Raw genomic sequence first — 20,659 nt, forward strand, 5'->3', positions numbered from 1 at the left:
ATTTTCAGGTCTGCTGCTTTATTTTTTGCCAATTTGCATACTCCTTCCTTGAATCTACCACTGTCCCTGATTGCCCTTGTTTGTCTTGGTCGGGCCACCGTTCAAGTTTAGTTTTGTGCCAGACAAGAATGAACAATTGTTGCAGTTCCAGATAGATGATTTATGAGGCGAATTTGGCAAGATATAGCAAGAGAACTCATGGCAAAATACCCTCTTGAAAACTGTATGTGACTTGGAATTAGCCAAAAAAATTTAAGGTTCAACCTTTTGAGTTTGTGTTCACAGAGAATAATACAGGAAATTTCTTAGAAATACTTGGTGACTTGATTAACTCAAGAGCTAAAACACATTGGTAAAGAGGTTGTACTTGAAAAATTAGCTGGGTTGAAGATTGATAGTTATCCTGGAGCAGATGATGTTCATCCCAAATTGCTGAAGGAAGTAGCAATAGAGATAGTGGATGTATTAGTGGTTATCACTTGTAATGCTTCAGATTCTGGAAGGGTTCCTGCTGACTGAAAGGTGGCAAATATAAAACCTCTATTTGGGAAAGAAGGAAGAAGGATAGTAGAGAATGACAGACCTGTTAGTTTGATATTAGTACAGAAAACATTAGAATCTATAATTAAAATGTGATAACGGAACATTTAGAAAAGACTGGCAAAATTGGACGGAGTGAACGTGGATTCATGAAAGGAAAATCTTCTTTGACAAATTTCTTGGATAGTTTGAGGATACTTGTAACGTAGACAATGGTAAACAGTCCATGTCATAGAGTCAGATAGCATAGAAACAGGCCCTTTGGTCCACCATGTCTATGCATTTAACGAACACCAAACTACACTAATCCCATTTACCTGCACTTGTCCCATAGCCCACTATACCCTGGCTTTTTAGATGCTCATCCAAATGCTTCTTAAATGTTGAGTGTACCTGCCTTCACCTCCTCTTAGGCAGCACATTCCATATTTCTCCTCCCAACTCTTGGTGGCACAAGTTTTTCCTCATATCTCCTCTAAACCTCTTACCCCTCCCCTTAAACTTATAGCCTCTGGTCTTAGACACATCTGCAATGGGCAGAAGATTCTCACAATCCATGCCTCTCAATTTTGTATACTTCAATCAGATATTCCTTAGCCACCAAACAAACCCAGCCTAGCCGTTCTCTCTGAGGCTCTTCATCCCAAACACATCCTGGTGAATCTCCTTAGCACCCTCTCCAGTGCAATAATATCCTTCTGGTAGTGTGGCAAGCAGAACAGCACACAATATACCATCTGTGGCCTAACCAATGTTTTATAAAGTTGAAACAAGATTTAGAATCATAGAATCCCTATAGTGTGGAAGCAGGCCATTTGGCCCATCCAGTCCACACTGACTCCCCAAACAGCATCTCACCCAGACCCACCACCTACCCTATCCCGGTGAACCTGCGTTCCCCATGGCTAATCCACCTAACCTACATATCCCTGGACACTATGGGCAATTTAGCATGGACAATCCACTTAACCTGCACGTCTTTGGACTGTGGGAGGAAACCGGAGCACCCAGAGGAAATCCATGCAGACATGTGAAAAATGCGTAAACTCCGTACAGTCACCCGGGGATGGAATCAAACCCAGGTCCCTGGCATTGAGAGACAGCAGTGCTAACCACTGAGCCACCATGCTGCCCCCATTTCCTTGTTCCTATATTCCAAGCTCTGGCTAACAAAGGGAAGCAATCTGTATGCCTTCTTCACCACCATACCTACCTTCAGGGATCAATAGACTTGAACCCCCTTCGTTTCTCAGCACTCCCTCGGGACCTACCATTCATTATGTACATCTTTTCCTTACCAGACCTTCTAAAATACATTATCTCGCACTTATCAGGATTAAATTTGATCTGCCATTTCTCTGCCAAATTTACTATCTGATCAATATCAGACTGTAGCCTAAGACGATCCTCCTCATTATTAAACACCACCACCAATTTTCATGTCATCTGGAAACTTACTAATTATACCTAATTCTAATTGTACATTCCTATCCAAGTTGTCAATGTACATAACAAACAGCAAGGATTGTTGCATCAATTCCTGTAGTACCCAGGCCACAGGCTTCCAATCACAAAAAAAAAGCCTCCACCATCACCCTTTGCTTCCTATTTCCCAGCCAATTTTGCCAACTTGGCTTGGATCCCATGGGCTCTTACCTTTTGGACCAACCTTCCATGTGGAACCTTCTCAAAGTCCACTGAAGTCCAAGGAAACCACATCAACTGCACTACCCTCATCATTATATTTAGTCACCTTTTCAAAAATTTCAATTAACTTAGACAGGATCTCCTTCTGAAATCCATGCTATCCCTGATCAACATCTGCCTTTCCATGTTCCATGATTAATCCAGTTCCTCAAGTTTTTCCAACAATTCCACTACTGATGTCAGACTAACTGGTCTGTAATTGCCTGACCTTTCCTTGCTGCCTTTCTTGAACAAAGGAACCACATTAGCTATCTTCCAGTCATCTGCCACATCATCTATGACTAGTAAGATATTAACTATCTCCACCAGGGCCCCAGCAATCCCTTCCCTTGCCTCCCATAACATGCTGGGTTGCATCTCATCCGACCCTGGGATTCATGCACCTTTATACCTGCTAAAACATCTAATACCTCCTCCTTATTAATTTTAACATGCTGTAGAACCTCACTATCCCAACTGAAATCCCTGGCTCCAATGTCTTTCTCCTTTGTGAATACAGATGGGAAATATTCATTTAAGACCTCACCCATGCCCTCTGGCTCCATGCCCAGATTGCCCCTTGGTCTGAAATATGTCCCACTCTTTCCCTGGTAATCCTCTTAATCATAATATTCTTATAAAATGCCTTGGTGTTTTCTTTAAATTTTATCTGCCAAAGATATTTTGTGGTCCCTCTTTGACATCCTAATTTCTTTTTTAAGCACCCCCCGCCATACTCTCTGTACTTTTGAAAGGCCTGCCCTGTTCATAATGTACAGTATATAACATTTGCTTCTTTCTTTTTCTTTATCAGACTCTCAATGTGCCTTGACATCCAGGGTTCCCTGGACTTGCTGCCCTTGCCTTCACTCTTTGAGGCACACACTGGCCCTGAATTTTCATGATACTACTTTTAAAATACTTCCACTTTTCAAATGCAAGTAGCTGCTGCCAGTCTATGTTTACCAGATCCAGTCTAATGGTATTGAAATCAGATATCCCCCAATTTAGACACTTAACTTCTACACTATCCTTATCCCTTTCCACAATTACTTTGAAACTTGTAGAGTTATGGTCATTATCTGCAAAATGCTTGCCCACTGACTCTTCAACTTCAAATGACTGGGTTCATTCCCTAGGATTAGGTTTAACATTACGTGATGCCACATAGTTCTCCTGGTTGCACTTATAAAAAATCCACCCCCATCACATCTTTTCACACTAAGGCTGTTAACGTTAGCGAAATTGAAATCCCCTACAACTATAACCACATGCCTCACACACATTTGTGATTTGTTGACATATTTGCTCCTCTGTTTCCCTCGGAGTGTCGGGAGGCCTATCGTATAATCCCATAAAAGTGATTGACTGTGTTTTTATTTCTAAGCTCTGCCAAGATGGCCTCGTTTGAAGAGCTTTCTAAGACATCCTCCCTCATTACTGTGGCAATGGTCTCCTTTATTAATAATACAATATCCCCACATATTGTTCAACCAAGCCCCCCAGCCCCTTCTGCGCCCTGCCGCCACTCCCCCACAACATCACGCCTAAAACTTCTGTACACAGGAATAGTAAGCTGCCAGTCTTGTCCTTCCTTCAACCATGTCTCAGTGATTGTAAGAATATCATATTTCCACATGCTGATCAATACTTTTAAGTTCATCTGCTTTACCAATCAAGCTCCTCGAATTAAAATAGATACAATTTAGCTTTCTGGACCTCCCATGTGCCTTATCAGGCCCATGCCTTCTCCATTTACTGGACTGTCCAAGCCTTCCTTCTATATCTGAATGAACTTTGCTCTCGACTTTACATCTACTCTGCCCCATGCCCCAGCCAAATTAGTTTAAACCCCATCCCTGCCCAGCAGCATAAGCAAACCATGCAGCAAGGATATCAGACCCATTCTAGTTCAGGTGCAATCTGTCCAGCTTGTACAGGTCCCAACTAACCCAAAAGCTGTCCCAGTGATCTAAAAAACTGAGGGTCTCCTTCCTATGCCATCCCTTTAGCCACACATTCATCTGACCTATCTTCCTATTCCTATACTCAGATGTGCGTGGCACTGGAGATAATCTGGAGATTGCGATTTTAGTAGTCTTCCTTTTTAATCACTATCCAACCCTCCAGTTCTGGTTACAGGACCTTTTTTTTTGCACATGCTGTTGGTACCGTCATGTACCACGACTGCTGGCTGTTCATCCTCCCCTTTCTGAATGCCCTGCAGCTGCTCTGAGACATCAACGATGTCCTCAACCTCACGGATGCTTCATAGGAAGTCCATCTGCAGCTTCTGCCACTCCATGCAGTCAATCAAGAGCTTCTGCTCCCATGATGCTGCTTGGCCTGCTGTGTTCATCCAGCCCTGCACCTTGTTGTCTCGGATTCTCCAGCATCTGCAGTTCCTACTACCCCTACAGCTGAACACACTTCCTGCATACGTGGTCACCATGGACACTGGACATGTCCCTGATTATATCGCAGGAGGAACATTTCACGGGGCTGAGTTCTTCTGCCATTGTGATCCTTACCAACTATCAGCAATAAACTAGGAACAAATTACATTACAAATACCATGTTGTGTACTTGATTTTCAGAAGGCTTTGCAAAAGGGCTCACACCAGAGATTTACTAAACAAAATTAGAGTGCTTGAAATTGGGAGGAAAAACTGATATGAGCAACAATGCCAGGTCCACAACTGTTTACAACGTATTATAATTATTTAGATGTAGGGATGAATATTTTCAAATTATCTGATGACACCATCAGATAAGTAGGAACTTAAATTGTGAGGAGACTTCAAGAGAACTCAGACAGATTAAATGAATGGACTAGATTATGGAGATGAAATATGATGAGAATAAAACGTACTCACTTTGGCAGAAAAAAAAGCAGAATATTTCTTAAGTGGTAAGTGACGGGAGTGTGGGTGTCCAAAGGGGTCTAGATGTCTTTGTAGATTAAAAAGCAAGCATGTATTTATAGTAAGCAATTAGGAAGGCAAACGATACATTGCCATTCATTTCAAGGGATAAGGGGACCAAAGCTGTACACAACACCTCAGGCAAAGTCTCACCAAAGTTTTAGACAGCTGCAGAAAGACTGTATTTCTGCACTCAAATTCCTGTGAAACGAATGTCCCTTACGTTCGATTCTAGTGCCTTCTGGTCACCAATATTCACTAAAACCCACTGACTCCCAGTTATTTGACTCTATATTCACATACCCCACTTCCTGTAAAGACTCTATTTCTCCCAGTTGCTCTGTCTCTGTTGTACGTGTTCCAACAGAGCCAACTTCAACAAGGGGGCCCTCAAAATGTCCACCACTTTCCTCATCTGAGGATTCCCAGCCCTGCGGTTGACAGGCGGTCAGCTGGGTCCAACCCATTTTCTGTACTTCTGCCCTCACCCTCTCTTTACTCTCCCACAACAGCAATAGAGTCCCACTTGTTCTCACCTACCATCCCACCAGCATCCACATCCAAAGCTGCCATTTCCACCACCTCCAGCAGAATGCCACCACCACCAGCAGGATGCCGCTGCTGCCACCACCACCAGACATACAACCCCCTCCCTTGTTAGCCTTCTGAAGGACCATTCCCTCTGGGACACCTTAATCCACTCCTTCTCCATTCTCAACACACTGCCCCCCACCCCCCCACCCACAGCCTCACGACACCTTCCCATGCAATTTCAGAAGGTGTAACACCTGCCCATTTACTTCCTCCCTTTTCACTACTCAAGGCCTCAGGCACATCTTCCAGGTGAAGCTGCAATTTACCTGCACTTCACTCAATCTAGTCTACTGTATTTGCTGTTCACAATGTGGTGTCCTCTACACTGGGGAGACAAAGTGCAGACTGGGTGACCACTTTGCAGTCAGTGCAGACTGGGTGACCACTTTGCAGAAAACCTATGTTCTGTCTGCAAAAATGACCCTAAGCTTCCTGTTGCTTGCTGCTTCAATCCCTGGCTAACATTTCCGTCTTGGACTTGCTACAGTGCTCCAGCAAAGCATATTGCAAGCTGGTAGAACAACACCTCATTTTCCATTTGGAAACACTGCAATCATCTGGATTCACCATCAGTTCAACAATTTTAGGGCCTGAGCACCTTCTTCCATGTCCCTAACCCAACTCCACCACACCAGACCTTGTCATCACATGGGCTGCTGCCATGCGCAACCTGTTGTCAGCTAACGACCCCCATTAGCAGCTATCAATTCTCCCAGGCTGATCTTTACCTATTTCTTTGTCTGCCCAACTGTTTTTCTGTCTCTCTGTGTGGGCTCCATTTCCACCCATTGTTTACTCCTTCCCCCTCCGTCCACCACACCTTCAGCATATGTACCAACCATTTCCTGGCTACTATCAGTCCTGAAGAAGGGTCACTGGACCTGAAATAGTAACTCTGCTTTCTCTCCACAGATGCTGTCAGACCTGCTGACTTTTTCCTTTTGACTACCCGCTGTTCCCAGAGCAACTCACCACTCAACAGATATCCTAGAATTCACTGGTGTCCCAACTGCCATATTTGAAAGCCTGTTGTGCACCCAGAAAACCATTATCACTTCCAGATCTGTCCCGCATGGCTCCTGACATTTGCCCCATACATGGCAGATGGTTGGACATTAGTGTTCCACTTTGCGGCTGAGACCTGGAGGGTTTCCCGGATGTGGTAACACACAGGTGGGATTTCCTCTTTCTCCAGGACCAACAGTGGAAGCCAAGACATCGGACAATGCTGGCCTGGTCAGTGGTTGCAACCTGAATTAAAGAAATGTCAGCTATTTGGAGGAATGCACAGCAATGCAGAAAGACGGTCAATGAGCTTCTTCATTCCACCAGCATAAGTGCCACCATATTCTCTCCTATACCTCAGACTATCTTTGCTACTGTACCCACTTCCCACCAAAGCTCATGCCCTATCACTCTCAGTACTGCTTGCAATATCTTTCCACACTCGCTGTCACCCAGAACCCTGCATGCCTTCTACGCTGCCAATTCACACGCTCAGGACCACATCCCAACCTGCATCAAAAGTAACAGTAGTTCTACCCACTGTCATCTCTCTTAAATCCTGCCTCTTTCCTGTCTCATTCTAGGAGGAAAAAAAAAGTGTTATGATCCCAACTGGTGTTTTAACAGACAAGTCCAAGACAGCAATCTGGCTTGATAGATCATATTTGCTTTGATCATAGAGTCATACAGCACAGAAACACTTTTGGCTAGTCCATGCCAAACATAATCCCAAACTAAACTAGTCCCACCTGCCTGCTCCTGGCCCATATCCCTCCAAATGTTTCCTATTCATGTACTTATCCAAATGTTTTTTAAATGTTGTAATTGTACCCACATCTACCACTTCCTTAGGAAATTCATTCCACACGCGAATATAAAAAATTTTCCCCCCATGTCTTTTTAAAATCTCTCTCCTCTCACTTTAAAAATGTGCCCCCTAGTCTTGACCCCCATCCCAGGTAAAAGACAACTACCACTGACTCTATCTATACCCCTCATTATTTTATAAACTTCTATAAGATTGCCTCTCAACCTCCTACACTCCAGTGAAAAAAGTCGTAGACCATCCAACCTTTCTTTATAACTCAAACCTTCCATACCCAGCAAAATCCTGGTAAATCTCTTTGGAGCCCTCTCCAACTTAATAATATCCTTCCTATAACTGGGTGATCAGAACTGGATACAGTATTCCAGAAGAGGCTTCACCAATGTCCTTTACAACCTCAACATGACTTCCCAACTCCTACACTCAAAGGACTGTACAATGAAGAGAAGCATGACAAATGCCTTTTTAACCACCCTGTCTATATGTGATGCAAACTTCAAAGAATTATGTATCTGCACCCTTAGGTACCTCTGCTGTACAACACTACCCAAAGCCCTACCATTAATTGTATAAGTATCACCTTTGTTTTTTGTACCAAAATGTAATACTTTGCATTTATCCAGATTGAACTCCATATGCGATTTTCAGCCCATTGACCCATGAGATCAAAATCCCATATTTTATTTTAGAAGTGATGTCTCACTGAAACAAAGGCAGACAATACTGCAGAGTTTGCTTTAATAACAAAAGAAATGAAGATAAAATAGAATAAATCAAACCATCTACTTATAACACATATTCTAAGATTTTTAAACACAATTAAGATCCATTAATCCCAAAACACTCCTTTACAAATTGAAAGGAAACAAAAACACTTTTGTGCAGTACCCAAAACACAACCCTGGTACAGTACCCAAAAACAACTCACACAATACTCACACTAAAGTCCCTGTATCTAACACTTTGGTAAGTTTAAGTCACTTGTGACGTCAACTTTTAGACTGTTACTGCACATAGCTCCAGGAAGAAGCTATCATACACCTGAATCTCAATGTACTCAGCTATAAGTAATCTTTTCAGAGTTTTATCCCAACATTTCTGTTCTGGGACTAATACCAATTCTTTACTATAAGGAGCCTAGCTCACTATATATTTTTCCCTTCTCAGAAGCATAGGTCTATAAAGCCATCCCAAGGATTTCACAGGACTGCTCCACTCAAAGTAAAAAGTGAAAACCAAAAGTCTCTCTCTCTCTAAGCTATGGCAGGGTGTGTGTGTGTGTGTGTGGAGGGGGGGTAGGGTGGCGTGAGGGGGGTAGGGTGGCGTGGGGTGGGCTGGGGGCTGGGTCTTCAGCTTAAAAGGAAACAAGCTCCAGAACTCTCTAACAAACATGTGCACCACAAAACAATCTAAAATAAACAAAGTTCATTAGTGGTACACACAATCCATTCATTCCAAAGCTAGACCTCAAAAACCATTTCAAAAGAAAATTACCATGGCTATAGAAATATTTACATGTTAATTATTATCTGGTTAATTAATCTACTGGTTAATAACTCAACACCTAGAAACCCCACAGCATACATCACAATAGTACAGAAAGAGTCAAGATGGTTGGTCGACTGCCCAACATTCGGCTCCTTATCTCTTACGTAGAGAGGATCCTGACTCTGACTGGCCTGAGTAGGCCCTAGACTGGTACTTCAGTTTGCCAATGATATATTTTTCATGTCGTTAACTCTGCTTTCTCTCCATAGATGTTGCCAGACCAGCTGAGTTTTTCCAGCAATTTCTGTTTTTGTTTCTGATTTCTAAAATCTGTTTTTTTTAAGAAGGTAATGAGAGACTGGTATCTCTGCATGAAGGGGCAAAACACAAAAAGGCAAGGCAAAACATCTAAATAAGTTCAGAGTGAGTACTATGACAGTGGGCAAAGAGCCTGGTGATACAACCTGGTCCAGTGTATGAACTGAGTGCAGGTCCCTGAGTGTATCTGTCCTTCGTGCTGTATTACTATGAAAGTTGCCAGTATAGTTTGAGGTGCAACGTTAAAGTGTAGAAGCATCCTGTAAATGGTTGGAGATGTGCCATTGGGGATCTTAGAGGATGACACGTCAGATTCCAATGCCGTGGAAGTAGGATTCATGTGGTACGTGCCTTGGCGATGGTAGTCATTGTCCAAAATGGAGGATGTTTGGAGCAAGCAATGAGCTGAATCTGCCAGGTACCCATTCTGATTTCCATGCCTGTTTTTCTACATCTAGCTTGTTTGGTGAGCTTGGTGTGATAAAGCTGAGTATTACGCAGGAGAGTTGGGCCATCAGCAATGCATTTATCAAGCAATAATTCCCATTAATTGGGAACTCACTCCTGCCAAGTGAGAAACTTGCCATGCTGCTTGTGAAAAGCAAGAAAAATGTCACAAGATGCTTCCAATGTCAAATTGGCCTTGCTGGATTTCTCATTTGATTCGGCCACACATCTTGCCACAGCCCACACTCCTCAGACCCTGGTAAGATACCACCCAAAGTAATAGTTTAGTTTCTCTCCATTTCCCTACGTCTATTAAAAAATCTCTTATCCTAATCTGTAATTTTTATTTATTTAAACATTTACTCTTGGTAATCTTTTTCCTTTGACATATTAATAGAAGCTTTTACAGCCCTCCTTCATGTGCGTCACTAGCTTGCATTCATATTTTTTTTCTGTTATCAGGTTCTTGGTCTTCCATGGTTGGAATCTAAGTTGTTCCCAGTCCTCAGGTTTGCCACTATTTCTGACATTCTTATAAGCCACCTCCTTTAATGTACTGCAGACTTTAACTTGGTCAATTCACCTTTTTTTTGGGTACTTTTGCTTTAGTGAAATCTATATCTGTTGTAGATTTTGTGGTTATTTATTGAAATACTAATTATTCGCTGTTAACTGTCAACTTCTTAGTATATTTCCTATACCACCAGAGCCACTTGCTTTCATGGTTTTATTTGCTCTAGTTTCAGAATGAAACTACAAACTTCATGTAAATTTCTATCATATTATGCTCACTAATTCCCAAAGCAAGATTATTAATTAGCTCATTCTCATTAAACAACCCAAATCCAGAACAAAGCTTTCCCATGTTAGCTCTTCAACATACAGTTCCAGATACCCAACCTGTATATTGTCTAGGAATTCATTCTTCACAGAGTTAATTCTGACTTTGTTAAGCCAGTTTATACGAAAATTGAAGTTGCCCATTAGTACTGTATTACTATTAATGTACCTTTAATGTTAATGTACCTTTAATTTCCTGATTTATAGAGTTCTCCCCCTCGCTCTTTTTTATAGCTCTACCCAAACTGATTCTACATTTAAATCCTTCAATCTAAGATCCCCTTCTACCAATGTACCACTGTCATCTCTTTTCTTTTTTGCCCATCCCTCTTAAATGGAGAATATCATTGGATATTCAGTACTCAACTTTGGTTACCTTGAAGCCACATGTCTATAATGGCACAAGATCATCAAATTTTGTTGAAAATGCTACATGCATTTTATGGATTCTTCATTTTGATCCTATTTGATATTTGTCAGTCTTCTATTTTTGTTTCATTTTACAGGTTTAGCTTTCCTTGAATCTGAACTTCCCCTATGGTTCCCATGCGAATCCAGTTGAAACACTCCCCTCATAATTTTTATGCTGGTCCAATCTGTGCATTGAATTCCAAAGCAAACATATATACGGAGCCAGGATGATCTGCCAGCCAAGAATCAGACTCCAAGCTTGACAATTCCTCTTTTTATATGTCAAAGGTTATGGGGGAAAAGCAGGAACAGGCTACTGAGTTAGATGATCAGCTATTATCATAATGAATGGTGAATCAGGCTCAAAGGGCCAAATGCTTACTCCTGCTTATTTTCTTTGTTTCTATGTGATAATGCAGGATAACAGAAGATACACGATATAAAAACAGGCATTCTTCTAATTGTTTCAATCTTGTGTTTTTGCTCCACCTAAACCACCTCCAATCCCTCATCTAAATGTATAAGCATATGTTCTCTTCCCTTCTCTCTTATTTGTCATCCAAATTCCCCTTCAACACATCTATACTAACACATTCAAGCACTTCCTATGTAGCAAGTCTCTCACACTCACTCATCACTATTGAATTTCCAATTTGGATTACTTGGTGATTGCTGATTTGGTCTTCAGTTATAGAGTCACAGAGCATGGAAACAGGTCCTTTGGTTCAACTAGTCCACGCCAACCATATTCCCAATCTAAACTAGTCCCACTTGCCTGCGTTTGGCCCAAATCTCTCCCAACCTTTCCTATTCATGCACTTATCCAAATGTCTTTTAAATGTTGTAACTGTACCTGCATCCACCACTTCATCTGGCAGTTCATTCCACACATGAACCACACTGTGTAAAAAAGTTGCCCCTCATGTCCTTTTAAAACTTTCTCCTCTCACCTTAAAAATTATGCCCCTTTGTTCTTCCCAAGAGGAAACAGTCTCTCTATACCAACTTCTTATAAATATCTTCCATAATTTTAAACACTCCTGTTATACCACTCTTTCATTTTTCAAGAGAAACATAATCCAGACTGTCAGCCCTTTCCCAATATGTACATATCACGCACTTTTCATATAATTCCTGTAAATCTTCTTTGCACCTTTCCAGTGCTGTGATATCCTTTTTCTAATATATGAACCAGACTGCATGTAGTATCCTTTGGTCTGACCAAGGATCATTACACGTTAGCCTACTATTTGGTTTGTTTTTTAAAAGATCTTGCTAACTTGTGGTGTAACATTTAGTGCTTGATGTATCTGTACACCAAAATCCTAATGTTCCTCTACTCCACCTAAACATGCAACTTCCAAGTGATATTCGACCTCGCTATACTTTCAACTAAAACATGCTAATTCACATTTATCTGTATTAAACCGCATTTGACAAATTTTGGAAGTATAATTTGTTGCAGGCCTCTTCAGTATTGACTAATTATTCTTTTATTTTCCCCCAACTCTACTTGGTCTCATCCACAAATTTAGAAATTTTGCTTTGATTCTAACATCAAATTCACTCATGCAAATTGTGAACTGTAGTGCTCTCAGCACTGATCCTTGTGGAACAGTGGTTCCTACCTTCTGTCACTCTGACTAAGTATCATTTACTCCAAATAATCGGGGAGGCAGTAGTGAGTGGTAATATCACTGATTAGCAATCCAGAACTTCAGGCAAATGCTCTGGGGTAATGGGTTTGAATCCTGCCAGGCAGATGGTAAAATCTAAATTCAGTACGGCTGATTTAAAAGCAATGTGGTTAACTCTGAATTGCCTTCTGGACAGAAATATATGATGGCCTAGCCAGTAATGTCCATAACCCATGTACGATCAAAAGAAAATTCCCTTTTGGTCTTGAAGCCCACTAGCAATCTATTGCCATTTGTCCACTGACTGCACATTCTCTGACTTTAACCATTAGTCTATTTTGAATACCTTATAACATTATTGAATCAGCATTGTCTACTCTTTGTTGCTTCCTCAAAAAAAATTGATCATTCAGTCAAACAAGATTTATTCTTTAGAAACCCACGCTGACCATTCATTAGTTCATTTGTAATATAAAAATGAACACAAGTGTCTTTAAATATATAAAAAGAAAGAGGACAAAGTGAATACAGGCTTTTTAGAGAAGGAAATTGGGGAAATGGGGAACCAGGAAATGGCAGAAGAGTTTAAGAAACACTTTGCACAAGTCTTCACAATTGAAAAAATGAATAGCATTCTGAAAATACTAAATAATCAAAGGACAAAAAGGCAAAAGAAAATAAGGACAATAATTATCACCAAAAAAAAAAGTTAATGAGGCTAAAAGCTACTAAGTCTGCTGGACCTGATGGCTTGTATCCTGGGATATTAAAGGAAGTGTCTACCAAGAGAATGGATGTACTGGTACGAACCTATCAAGAATCCCTGGAAAAGAATTCTGGAAAAGAATTCTGGAAAAGAATTCTGGAAAAGAATTCTGGAAAAGAATTCTGGAAAAGAATTCTGGAAAAGAATTCTGGAAAAATCCCAGAGGTTTGCCAATGTAGTACCCTTATTCAAGAGGGAAAGGGATAAAAACAGGTAGCTATATGCCAGTTAGCTTAACATCTATCACAGAGACAACGTTGGAGTCTATTATAAAAGAATGTAATTTCAGAGCATTTTGAAATACAAAATATAATCAAGCCAAGACAGCATAGCTTCATGAAGGGGAAATGATGCCTGACAAATGTAAATATTTGCCATAATATGCTTAATATTATATTGATAACCTAGTGATATTATCGCTAGACTATTAATCCAGAAACTCAGTTAACATTCTGGGAACCTGCATTCAAATCCCATTTCAGTGAATGGTGGAATTTGAATTCAACAAAAAAAAACTGGAACTGAGAATCTACTAATGACCATAAAACCGTTGTCAATTGTTGGAAAAACTCTAGCTCACTAGTGTCCTTCAGTGAAGGAAATTTGCCATTCTCACCTGGTCTGGTCTACATGTGACTCCAGACCCACAGCAATGTGCTTAACTCTCAACTGCCCTCTGAAATAGCCTAGCAAGCCACTCAATTCAAAGGCAGCTGAGGCCAGGCAGTAACTGCTGGCCAGCCAATGACATCCATATCCCACGAGTGAAAATATAAAAAAAAAACAAAGTTCAGTACAACACAGGAATCTGTAAGCAGGTAAATCAGATACAATGAGGCCAATGTTTGGAACCAATGTGCCTTGCCAGAACAAAGCCTGAAAATTGTATTTGTCTGTGTTTCAGGCACCCAAGTAAAGATATTGGATCCTTTTAAAAGGATCATTCTGCTGATGAGCTAAATGCCTACTTTAAACCATCTCTGAGAAATTAGCTACTCAGAGTACAGCAGATGCTGGTTGGCGACATTCAGATTTTCTAGTTGTGGCCACCACTAGTTGAACAATGCATTATCATTAAAATAGGAGCAAAAATGATTCTGTTATTTTCTATTTCAGCATTAAAAGTTTGTCCTCAATTTAGTCTTATTAACTAAACCAGAGGGTGTAGAAACATAGAGAAGAAATCAAGCTGTGACAATACTGGAAACTGGAAATAACTGGAGTAATTTAGATTTATCCTAAGTACAAGAGCTATCATGATTATTTAAGAAGTGTATATTTTAGCAAGCAAAATTTAACAATTCAATAGTTGGAAAATATTCAAGACTTGTAACTTACTGCAAGGGATTCCATTTGCTACACAGTAAGCATGTCACAGGAGCAAAAAGCCAAGAAAACAGAGCATAGAAGATCATTGTGAAACATGCATTAGAGTACACAGTTTCATACAAGGTAAAACCATCAAAGTATTTATACTTGAAAGAAACAAGATGAAAACTGCTGTCAATCCAAAGTGTCTTTTTCTTCCAATTCAGAACGATTTCACACTTCTTCAATTATCTGCTATTTGCCTCATAATTGATTGTCTAACTAACACTGTCTTATGGACTCTTAACATGCTCCCAGTTATTTACTAGAGGCCAGTCCATGCTAGAGAATTGACTTCAATGAACAGGAAATTGCAGGGAGTGCTGCGAGTTTCTGATAATGCTAGTGTTGTAAAATTTACCTGTCTATTTAAAGACTTTTGATCACCTTTTAATATTAAGAGTCACAATAGATTACTCAAATACAAAGAATGGTTTTCTATACACCAGGATTGACAATCCACTTAACCAGTGCATGCAATAAGGTGATAAATTGAAACATGTTCACATTGTAAGCTCACAAAAACTTGACAGGTTCTCAAGTTTTAAGTCGCAATACAGACATTAGTGATAAATTATAAATAATATTACATTTGAACATAACTTTATTAACATGCAAAGGATTTTACCTTTTCTTCCGAGTCCCCTGGTTGGTTTGTAATCACTGTATCTCCCACAGCTCCAGGAAATGATGCTTTACAATTTGCCAGCCACTATTGTTGAAAAAAAATGCAAATAATACTTTTACCAGATCCAAAACATAATACTTTCTTTAGTCAAATATACATCTTTACAAAAAGTATACCAGAACTTACTGAAAAAGAAAAGCAAAAATATATATAAATAAGACTATTATGACCCTACATTCTTTAGACTACAGGCAATCAGCATTTGTTTCTTGAATGTTAAAATAGTAGATAAATACAAATACTTGTTACACTAGGTCTCCTTTCTTTGTGCTTGTTTCATATTTCCCTCCTTGAAACAGATGTGGGGGAATGATTTAAACCTTTTGTAAATAAGACGAGAGTGTCATCGTAACTTAAATAACAAATTTATGCAAAAATGTTTGGTGTGTATCTAAGCTTTCCTTTCTCCTCAGAACAATGGTACATTAAAATTAGAGTTCTTTTTTCATTAAATAACCTTTATATACCTCTACAGAACTGTAGTCAGACCTGGGTGTGGTATGATAGCCCTAACTTAGTGAAGGGAAAAATGCAATGTCTTTTGAACTCTCTTGTTACTTGTCAGTTGTGCTTTTAACATTTGCTACTCCCCACCAACATTATGATGGGAGAGGTACAAAAGAAAGAATGCATTCCTTTTTTAGGGGTTAAATCCAGGTCATGTATATATGATCAGTAACAGGCAAAATTCTCTTTGTTCAACAATTAGTTTGCACACTTCTGTGTAGGAGATCATTCGGGCCATGCTGACACTAGTCAAATACATTTCATGTAGAACCCCTCCTGATAATTATGATTTTTTGAATATAATTTTATTTCATGTAATTCAAAGAGGAATTGTTATCAGTTACTGGCTCATGTGCTGGAAATGATCAGATATTAACAAACTTTATTTGGAAAACGAGAAGGGGAGCAGAACGACAAAAAGAGAAAAGTATATCTGTGGATAATAAAAATGAGAACAGTTTTAAATTGTATATGTCAGCATTTAATAATGTAATAATGAGTACTCTTTGACATGATCTGAAAGCTGACTAACCAGTTGGGCAGCTTCTTTCTTGTTGTTGTATGTGTCCAAATATTCTTGTAGTTCCAAGACATTGAACTTCAGTCTTTCAAGAAGCCCACAAGAAATCAGCTGGAGGAAAGACAGTATATTTTTAACATTCACACATTTTAAAAATACAAATTTTATGCTTACATAATTTCAGTACTAAAGTTTTTGCTGAGATTATTTGGGTTCTGCAAATTTACAGAATTACAGAATTGTTACAGTGCAGGAGGGGGCTATTTGGCTTCTTGAGCCTGCACTGGTTCTATTACATAGTGCCAAATTCCTGCCTTTTCCCCACATTCCTGCATACCATTTCTACCCAAATTATCATCCAATTACCTTGTTTGCCCCAGTTAAACCTGCCTCTACCACAATTCCAGGTAATGCATTCTGCACCCTAATTACTAACTGTGTGATTTTATTTCTTGCGCACAATTTAAATCCATGCCCTCTTGTTCTTTTCTCTTTTACCAGCAGAAACTGCTTCTCCTTTCTCACAATGTTTTCTGTCCAACCTGCTCATGATTTTGAGAAGTGATCTCCCCTCAGCCTTCTTCTCTCAAAGGAAAACAGTCTCAACTTCTTTCAGCTGATCTTCATAACTGAAGGTACTGCCTGAGGGCTTCAGCAGTGGCTCTGAGAGGCACAAACCTACGAACCTCTCATAGGAAGATAGCATTTGGCTCACTACCCTTGCCACTGCCTGTCAGCCAGCCAATTTGGTAGCCTGCAGAGATGCTGCTGTGAATGCCTAGGAGCACAGAGGTGTATGAGACCAACTTGTTTTGGCATTTGCACTAAGTCCATCCTTTCTGATTTGCAAGTGATGGCCAATTCCATGAGCACACCTTTGAAGCAACCCACAATTCAAATTTCTGTTGGTCAATGTCACAGCAATTACTGTACTAAAAACATCAGTCACCCAATGTCTGTGTACAATAGTGAAAGCTCAGATTAAAGTCATGGAAGCTCAATCCGCTACAACCTATGCTTAGAACACAGAACACAGAACAGTACAGCACAGTACAGGTCCTTCGGCACACGATGTTGTGCCGACCCATCATCCTACTCTAAGATCAAACTACCCCCATCAATGTTCAAAGGAACCAACAGGGTACGACGAAAGTCCAGCAATATATCTTCCAAAACATTACTAGGATTGCTGGAAGTGTCAATGGCATAGTTAAGCATGAAACTGATATCTTCTCTGAAAATGAAATGAGTGGTCACTCTGGCAGTACACTAGCTGCTATCAGTCAGCTACCCGGCTCAGACAGCTACTGCCATTTCTAAGATGGTACAGTCCAAACTGGTCTTCCAGAGCTAGACTGCACAAAATTATTTTGCAATGGCATCTTTAGTCTCCCCCACTGAATGTTTGTGATTGTTTACCAGAGACGCCATAGCCACTAGTGATGGCACTGCAGCGGAGCACTAAAACATGAAAAGGAAGACAAACATGAAGAGAATGCCCAACGGTGATTAGTTGACATAGGTATGAAGTTTGATGTGCTTTAATATATGAATCAGGTTTGGAAAATTTATTTTATGGTTGGTTTTAATTTTGCACTGTGGCCAAGTGGAAGCTGTACAGGTCCATCATAAAGGAAAGGGAAGGTGTGAAATCTTGTATGAATGGGAAATTCATGTTATGTTTCCAGGTATTTTAGTAGGATGAATTAATCATGCATAGTCCAGCCAGAAAACACGTGTTCTTTGCCTCCTTTCCTCCTTAAGTGGTGACAACTCTCTGGCAAGAGACAATGAAGTATGTCATCTCTCTCATAGTATAGAACATCCTTGTGCAATGGTGGATGGCATACTGACAAATGTTGCAAATAATTACTTGCTCCATCCTGGAAAAAGCTAGAAACTTAAAATGTTCATGGCCATTGCCACCGTCACAGGCACTGGCAATGCTGGTCTCATCCTGTTCTAATCCTGTAATCATGGTCGTAGCATATGGCAAATATCAGTAAGGACATCCTTACTGAAGTGCAGAGAAGTCTGACACACTTTTTCTTACTTGGGCTATAGCAAGAAAATTGTTTCCTGGATATCCTAGTGGATATGGACATCACATTGAGAAATGTTCACACTTCCTCTTCTAGCAGCTTGTCCAGCTCTTGTATGTCAGAAAGCAAGTGGTGTCAGAACCAAGCCCTTCAGCATATTATACCACTCTGGAGACATCAGAAACTTCATTTTGGAAGCCATCAAACACTTCTACTATTGCCAGAAGAGGCAGCACAAATCAACTACTTGAAAATAATTGACAATCTCTTTAATAGCATGTGTGAGTGATCCTTCCTTATGTTGAAAACAAGTTTGGGTGCATGTGTCTAGGGTTAACTGAAGTGCTGAGCATCAAAACGTTTGCGCTGTCATCAAATCAACACTACAATTTATTGGCATCACAAGTTCCTTACACTATATAGTTCCAATGGGCCCTCCTTGTGTGCACAATTACTCCCCAGCCAAAATGACTAGCACTAGAAGTGCTTGCATATGAGTGTTTCTAATGACAAGAAATCAAGTGCTGTAAAGTCTAATTTCGTGGCTATTACTACATTTACTTTACATCATTGTGGGAGGATCATCAGCACAAGGACTATAGCAGTTTAGACCATTCCCTTGCAGGTCAACTCAGGATCTATGATTAATGCAGCTTTGTAAGCATTGCCTGGACTCTGTACACAATTTAGCAGAAACATTTGAACTGAATTATGCCAAAAGTAAAGCTAATTTTGTCTCTGAGGCATGCTAACAAAGATTTTCCATGAGATATGTTGCTTTTGTTGCTAAGCATATTTGTATCATAAATGCATTTTGAAGATTTTCTTTGATTTTTCTAAATAAATCATAAATAGTGAATAAAAGGATGTCATTTTCAGTTCAAGCATAATTAACAGTTTTATTTTAACAATAAGTATGCTCTAGCAATAACTAGGATATTTTATGTATCTATTTATTATGATTTATTTATAATTAAAATAGAGTTGTCTAAACTGCACAGCTCTGATTTACATTTATACTATTCATTTCCTTCTAAATCTATTTTGTTATAAAAGACTTTTAAGAAAATATTGAGTTTTAAAGTTACCATTATTTTAAATATTTCCTGTTGATATAAACAATTTGCAAAATTATAATGCAAAACATTTGAAAAGCGAATACAGATCACATCAAATATACTTGTAGTCAAAAGTAAATTGAAATGATCCAAAAGCTTTGTCTTCATTCAATAAATATTTAACTTCACTGTAATCACTTAACTAAACAATTACAACAGATACTTACAGTTTCAGCATCTAGAAAAACTGTGGGACAATCTGAGCATGAAGTCAGCACCTCTGAAGAACTCATAAATTTTGATCCTATTCCTCGCAGACTGTCTCCAAGGAAACTTGCAGCATCCCAGGTTAGAGAACAGAATTTTTTCTGAATGCACTGGAAGATAATTTTCACATTAGTTTATTATGCTGTCTCTGCTTACACTTACTGGTTCAATAAATTTAAATCTGTTTGCATGATAATATAAAACAAAGAACAGCAGATGCTGGAAATCTGAAACAAAATAGGAAATTGTTGGAGAAATTCAGCAGATCTGGCAGAATCTGTGAAAAGAATGCAGAATTAACGTTTCAAGTCCAGTGATCCTTTGAGTTTCTTCTGCAATCTGTTTCTGTTTTATATCTATTTTCAATTGTTTTTCCATCCTTAAATTTGACAATTGCAGTAGCTTTTTTTTCATTATTCTGTAATTGTATCGAGAACTGAAGTTCAGGAATCATTATTGCATAGCACATGGAAGCAGGATCAAACATTCCAGGTGTTGTGTTCATTCAACATGGTAACTCAACAGTTTCATTAATGTTTTTTTCTGGGATGATTTGGACTTCATCATGGAAAGTGAAGAAAATATATTAATCCACTCATGGGGATCCCAAAAGGCAGTTAGAGGACAGCATTGCAGAAGCCTAAAAGATCAAAGGTAAGAAAGTGCATGGGAACACCACCATCTGCAATACGTCCTCTAAGCCATACTTGGAATGGTATCACCATTC

At 39.6% G+C, this 20,659-nt stretch overlaps 1 protein-coding gene across 1 annotated transcript in view; it reads right to left on the reverse strand.

Annotated features, from left to right (window-relative positions):
• Nucleotides 1–20,659, reverse strand: part of LOC109918532 (protein furry homolog) — a 269,885-nt gene that overhangs the window by 6,066 nt on the left and 243,160 nt on the right. The window contains exons 56-58 of the mRNA XM_048598115.1: nucleotides 19,893–20,042; nucleotides 16,578–16,676; nucleotides 15,479–15,562 (exon numbers count right to left, since the gene is read on the reverse strand). Of these exons, the coding sequence (XP_048454072.1) occupies nucleotides 15,479–15,562; nucleotides 16,578–16,676; nucleotides 19,893–20,042 (333 nt within the window). The remainder of the gene's footprint in view (nucleotides 1–15,478; nucleotides 15,563–16,577; nucleotides 16,677–19,892; nucleotides 20,043–20,659) is intronic.

Source organism: Rhincodon typus, chromosome 6 (genome assembly GCF_021869965.1).
Source record: "Rhincodon typus isolate 14 chromosome 6, sRhiTyp1.1, whole genome shotgun sequence".
In the NCBI taxonomy this organism is placed as follows: domain Eukaryota; kingdom Metazoa; phylum Chordata; class Chondrichthyes; order Orectolobiformes; family Rhincodontidae; genus Rhincodon; species Rhincodon typus.